Source organism: Musca vetustissima, unplaced genomic scaffold (assembly GCF_032173495.1).
Source record: "Musca vetustissima isolate MV318-11 ecotype Yass unplaced genomic scaffold, APGP_CSIRO_Mvet_v1 utg321492, whole genome shotgun sequence".
In the NCBI taxonomy this organism is placed as follows: domain Eukaryota; kingdom Metazoa; phylum Arthropoda; class Insecta; order Diptera; family Muscidae; genus Musca; species Musca vetustissima.
The window spans coordinates 1-6,972 of NW_026878535.1; the positions used below are offsets into that span (position 1 = coordinate 1).

Consider the following 6,972-nt stretch of genomic DNA (forward strand, 5'->3'; position numbering starts at 1 on the left):
TGCCCTCCATACTATGGTGGAGGGTATAAAAATGGGTCGGTACTCCCTCCTACTATGAAAAAACAACAAAAAAGAAAACCCCCCTAATGCTGACGAACCCCGCAAACATTTAAAGGGCCATGATCTGCACTTGGAATGTGCGCACCTTGTACAGAAAAGGGGAAGTTTTCGATTTGGCGGATGTACTCAAAAAGTACAAAGCCAATTGCCTTATAGGAAATGCGATAGCAAGGGACTGGCGTAAGTAAATCAGATGATTACGCCCTGTATTATAGCTGCGATGAAACAAAACATGCATTTGGCTTCAAATTTATGGTTAATAGGAGAATAAAAGACTTCGTCTCCAGATTCACTCCTTAGATGAGTGAAGTTCTTCTACATTAGTCTCATTTCCGTCCATGCTCCGACGGAAGACAAAGATGAACAGACCAAAAAAATATTTTACGAACGCCTAGAAACAGCATATGAGCGTTGACCTGACCATGACATTAAAATTCTGCTGGGAGATTTTAATGCAAAAATCGGAAGGGAAAATATTTTTGGTCCCACCGTCGGAAAATTCAGCCTCCATGAAGAAACATCCGACAACGGCATGAGATTTATTGAATTCGTGGCAGCAAAAAACATTGTAGTTAGCAGCACCAGATTCAAGCATCTCGATATACACAAGGCCACCTGGATTTCTTCTGATCAAGCGACGAGAAATAAAATTGACCCTGTTGTGATAGACGGAAGGCATTCATCCAGTGTTTTAGACGTTCGATCGGTACGAGGAGCGAATATCGATTCGGACCATTACCTTGTACCAGCCAAGGTCCATACTCGTCTTAATATGGCAGCAAAGTTGCAATCTAATGTAACACGGAAACTCGACATCGAAAAGCTGCAAATACAATAGATAACAGAAGCCTACTTCTGTCAACTTACCCACCTGCTTGACGAAATAGAAGCACAATGGCAAATAATTGCCCACTTCCTACAAACTGAAGCAAAAGCAACACTTGGGTACCAAAAACCTCCATCAGGAAACCCTTGATACGACAGGATACGATCGAACAACGAAAAAACAAATCGATCATGTTGTAATAGACGGACGGCATTCATTCAGTGTTTTAGACGTCCGATCGATCCGAGGAGCGAATATCGATACCTTGTGGCAGCCAAGGCACGCACCCGTCTTACTGACACAAGATCAACAGTTAAAGTCGGAAAAGACCTTTTGGAGCCCTTTAGACAGTTTGTCGTGTGACCTTTTTAACATCTTGTTGGGAAAGGTCATGCCAGAGGCAAATGTAAACAGAAATTACACTCTGTACACCAAACAACAGATTTTATTCCCCTACGCCGACGATATCGAAATAATGGGTCGAACATGGCGAGCGGTAACAGCCACTTTTGAACGAATTGAGAAGGAGAGGATGGTATCAAAACGCAAGACGTCCAGTAGACTCGAACCAACTGTGGAACATGAGAACTGCAGCTAGGAGGTTGTCAAAGATGTTATGTATCTTGGTATCGCCATAAATAAAACTAATGAGATCAGTGTTGAAATTTGGAGAAGGATACTATTGGCCAACAGTTGCTACTACGTTCTCAAACTCACGAGACCCTGGTACTCACCCGTGCTGTTGTATGGATCTGAAACATGGGTATGCAAGCAGATGAAGCAGCTCTTGGAGTGTTCCGAAAGAACTATAGGCCGATCTGCGTCGATAGTGAATATCGTCGTCGAATTAACCTGGAGTTGTACCATCTATTCTCGGACATCGACATAGTCAGGAGTATTGAGCTGCAGCTACTACTTTGGCAAGGTCATATTATGAGATGAAGATGCCCCAGCTCAAAAGGCATATAAAAGTGAGCAAACTAAAGGTTCAGGCCGAAGAGTAAGACAACGAATTCGATGGAAAGATCAAGTAGAAGACAATATTTCGGGTAATGGTCTTTCAAATTGGAAGAGCTGCACACAGCACCGTCGTGCCTGGAAATCTTTTTAATCTCTAATTATGGAACAAATGTTTTGTCACAAGCCAACTATGTAAGTAAGTTAGATTTCCGTTGTTGTTGTGTAGGGTATCATATGTCAGCAAAACTAGAGTTGTTTCAAGACTATGGATTCGTAGAATCAACCTCATAAAATGCGTTGATATTACATTTCTTTCACATAGATTAAGACTGACCAAGAGATCGTTGAATTTCACATAAATTTTTCAACCACCCTCGTATAATCAGGCCTTTAAGAGAATTTTGAAATCACAAATTCTATCTGATTATAATCTACACTTTGTCAAACATGGAATCAATACGGATATAGTTTTTTTCTCTAAAATGTGTCACATTCAATGGTACTTCCTCTTTTCAATTTTATTTTCAATTGAAATCAATGCCTAGCTGTTTGTTATTGTTTCGGAATCGTGTGTTAAACACAATTATGTCATACGTCCCCACACTAAATGACAATAGGTTTGGAATATTAATTATGTATGTACCTTGTCAAGAATACCTACAAAAAATACAACACTTCATTTATATATTCACAACACGATGGCACCTACACACAAATTCAATTTGTTTTTTGCTCAACAATTTGTTTTTGTTTTATTTTCTAAGTAACAAAAATATTATAAATAACACCTTAACAAATAAATTGGAAATATAATTTGTTTTTAAAATTTTTAATGGCTACTGGTATAGGCCGCTGAAGATGCCGATGCACTGGCAAATGAACTTGAATATGAACTATCATAACCCAAAACGCCACCACCATTGGTAGTTGCTATTCCACTGCTGCTGCTACTACTGGCCGAAGCAGCTGCACTGCTGCTGGACGAAACGAAACTTGAGACACCAGAACCGTTATAGGTTCCAGAGCCAGTTTGGCTGTGCCCTTTTTGATTGTTGCCAGCGTAGGCATTGGATGATGTAGCGGAACTGGCATATCCTCTATTTCCACCTCCATAAGGTTTTCTTTGGCCAGAACTAAAATCATTCGAGTTATGTGTGTTTGAATTGGTTACACCAAAGTCGTGGTTTCCAGTTCCTTCATTATTTGAAAATCCTATGGAAGTTTGCCCAGAGACGTCACTATAAACTTCCTCAATTTGGGGTTCCTTCGGTGAATCAGAATCAGGGAATGTGATTCTACCATCATTACCTTTGCCATAATTCAAGGTTCCTATGGTTACTGTGGAGTCTTGATTATTTGATTCACTATCCACATATTCTTGATCATTCCAGCTGCCATGACCGGCTGAAGAGGTTACCGTAGGTTTGGGAAAAGTTACAAAACCCTTACCTTTTCCCTTACCATAAGATGATCCTGAATTACTTACATATGACCCAGGTAGTTTGCTTGGTGGTGGGCCATAATTTTTATCTGGTTGTTGCTGATTGATGCCTGCTTCATCAAAGTCAACAGATTGGGCGCCAATTGAAATATGAACACCGGAGCCGCCATTTAAGGTGGGATTATATGATGTGGATGGTCGTTGGTTATCTCCAAAACTGATGCCAGTACTACCGGCACTAGATGATGACGAGGAAGCCGAAGAAGAAGTGATAACAATGGAAGGATTTAATGCATCATAATCAGAATCTGGAATTTGTGGAACAAAATCGGGGTTATTAGAAACATCAGTATGGCCACTTATAGAAATATGTACCCCAGATTCTGTACCAATATTTGTTGAGGATGGATTTACAGGTCTGTTATGGGGCTTCACTGGTCTGGCACCGGAGTTATTTGGTCTTCCGGGGTTTAAGGGTCTATTTGGAACTCTGCCGCCAGATGTTGAGGTGGGGACATATCCTCCAGATACACCTCCCCCAATGCCTGATGAGGATTCCACACTGACTCCATTTTCACCAGTAATAGGTCTTCCAGGATTTATATTCGAATTTGGTAGACTTCCACCAGACGATGAATTCGGTCTGGGTACATATCCACCTGGCCTGCCACCAGCACCTGCAGAAGCTCCGGTCATAATTCCAACACCACCACCATTATTTGTTTCTTCTGGGAATATATTTGAGCTTGGCAATCTGCCTCCAGATGGTCGGTTAATAGGTCTTCCACCATTACCACTATTTGGTCTTCCAGAATTGATATGCGTATTGGGTACTCTGCCACCACTTGACGAGTGGGGCCTATTGTTATTGGGTACATATCCGTCGCCACTGGAACTAGCACCAGCACTTGAAGATGTTCCTACGATAACGACACCACCTCCATTGGTTGGTCTACCAGGATTCAAATTGGTATTCGGAACATATCCCCCACTTCCACCATTACCACTATTGGGTCTTCCAGGATTTACATGCGTATTGGGTACTCTGCCTCCATTCGAGGAATGGGGTCTATTATTGATATTGGGTACATATCCACCACTGGAACTAGCCCCAACACTTGAGGATGATCCGATAATAACACCACCCGTACTTGATGATGATCCGACCACAACACCACTGCCAGCACCATTTACGGGTCTTCCAGGATTTAAGTTCGAATTTGGAATATTTCCTCCGCTCGAAGAGTGTGGTCTATTGCCATTGGGAACATAACCACCAGATCCACCTATCACTCCACCATTACCATTTATAGAATTTCCAGGATTTGTATTTGATCCACCATTACCACCATTCGACGAATGAGGTCTGTTGTGATGGGGTCTGCCACCAATACTCGAAGAGCTTTCAATAACAATTCCGCCATCACCATTAATACCAATGGAGCCACCATGTTCAATACCAAGACCACCTGCATCTACCATAACCACAACACCATTTCCAGGTCGCTTATGACCTTTGCCCGAATTGCTGCCCACCAAACCACTACCATGCACCGATGAATGTAAGCCATGTACCACTTCACTTAGAATACCACCAACAACATCGGATATTCCATCTTCCAATTCACCAAAGTCAATATTCTTTTCCAAATTAATACTGCCATGGACCACACCAGGTACAATTGTAGTTATTGTGCTTCCTTCACCAACAGCAGAATTGGCCATCCCTTCAGAGTAACTACCTGCTCCACTAACTCCACCAGATAAGCTGCCACCTCCGGAATAACTTCCAGCACCAGAATAACTATTGGCACCCGAAAAACTGCTGGCTCCGGAATAACTGCCAGCTCCTGCATAGCTACCACCCGCTGCCGCTGCAGCAGAAGCTGTTGCAAAACTTCCCGCACCACCAGCATAACCACCAGCCAACACTGAAATTCAATTTGCAATTAACATCTTTTGTGGTCATTTCCCAACTCATCTCCAAAACTTACCCATTTGATTTGTAGCCAATATCATCATCATCACCATCGCTATCGCCATGTCTGCCTTTGAACACCACATCTTCCTGCAGGCAGCCATACTAGAATTTCGTTTGTTACTTGCTTCGCCAGTCATGTTCAATTTACAATTACCATTGGCGGAACACTTAGACTTGGCATTTATACTGCGGTGTCTGCCAAATGTGTGCTGATTCGATTCGGCTCATTTTTTGTTGCTGGTGAGCGCTTGAATTCTATATTTTTTTTTGTGTTCTGCTACTACTCATTAAGAATTTAAATATTAATTGGGCACTCTCCGCCAAATGTGCGATGTACGTCTTGTCTATCACACTTGGGTGGTGGTCGGTCATTGGGAGTGACGTGTTTCAAATTTGTTTTTTTTTTTGCTTTTCTATCAATATATGGGAATCAGTGTGGGAAAATCCCTTGGCCCAATCAAAAACAGGGGGAAATTGCAAAATCAAATTTGAGAATGATAATTATATCAAACGTGACACGTCCCATCCAATTGGCAGCAAAACATCGAAAATCCCATATTGCTCATCGCAGTTAATTTTCGAATCAAAGCTTATAACAATGAAACAAATTTTAGGGAATGATTCATCAGAATTAAGTAAAGTGTATTTATTTATTGTAGGTATTTTTGGAAGGTAGTCAAATGAACCATAGGGATATTTTAATATGTTATTATTCAGATTAGGACCCCTCTTAGATGTAATAATACCCAAACAAGTTAGGAGTTTGTTTATGTGGCTATATCCCACTGTCATATAAGATGTTACTTTTAAGGATATACATAGCATCAATTTCTTAGTCGATCCTGAGCCGCTTTATGCATGCAATGTAGAGCTTTATCCGACCTATACAAAGTGGAAACATGTATGACATATTTTTTGAGTCTAGATTGTCTCTTATTGGCTTTTTTAATTTTAATATACCGTTTAGTTTGACCGGTCCGCACTTTTTTATCCTCCACCGGGACTTTTAGACTCCCACCCCAATTTAAAATTCCCATGGTAAATTTCTGCCAGAATATAATTGAATACCAGACTATGAACCCTCAGGCTTGGGAAGTTGGCTCAGGAAATTTAACGTATAGAAAATGTCATCTGATAGGACCATGAAAATACCTTTAACGGGCAGGACGGCAGGAAACAGATGGACAAAATATGGTAGAAGATTGAAAATCCTGCGACTTTTTATACCAACACAGCTATGTTGTCAGGGTATTATTATTATAGCTTTGTGTGGCCGCAAGATTTTTTAACATCGTGAAAAATTAATCTTTGACCCGCCTTTTATTATACGGACCTCATATCTCGACTTTCTGAGTCGATTTAGACATCTGTCTCTGTCCGTCTGTAAACACAGTTATGGACCAATATTTACGAAATTTTGCATGTAGGTTCGGTTCGGGCCAAAGAAGACCCCTATTTAAGGTATGAAACGGACCAAAAACATTATTTTTGTCGATTTTTTTGGTCGCTCTAGAATCCACAATTGTGACCTGAACATTACGAAATTTTACAGGAAGAAATGTGTCTGAAAATGGAAAACATGGATCTTTTCATGATAACCTGTCAATATTAAGCGGGTCAAATGGACACCAATTTTTTTTTTTTTTTTTTGTGAAAAATATTCAAATTTGGATTATGTGTATACGCCACATAATTTACTCCAGG

At 40.8% G+C, this 6,972-nt stretch overlaps 1 protein-coding gene across 1 annotated transcript; it reads right to left on the reverse strand.

The window, feature by feature from the left end:
* Positions 1-2,675: 2,675 nt before the first annotated feature.
* Positions 2,676-5,330, reverse strand: LOC133323273 (uncharacterized transmembrane protein DDB_G0289901-like). The gene is made up of 2 exons (XM_061532214.1): positions 5,282-5,330; positions 2,676-5,218 (listed from the first exon to the last, which is right to left on the reverse strand). Exons 1-2 carry the CDS (start codon positions 5,328-5,330, stop codon positions 2,676-2,678), a joined length of 2,592 nt encoding a protein of 863 aa, XP_061388198.1.
* Between the last annotated feature and the right edge of the window lie 1,642 nt (positions 5,331-6,972).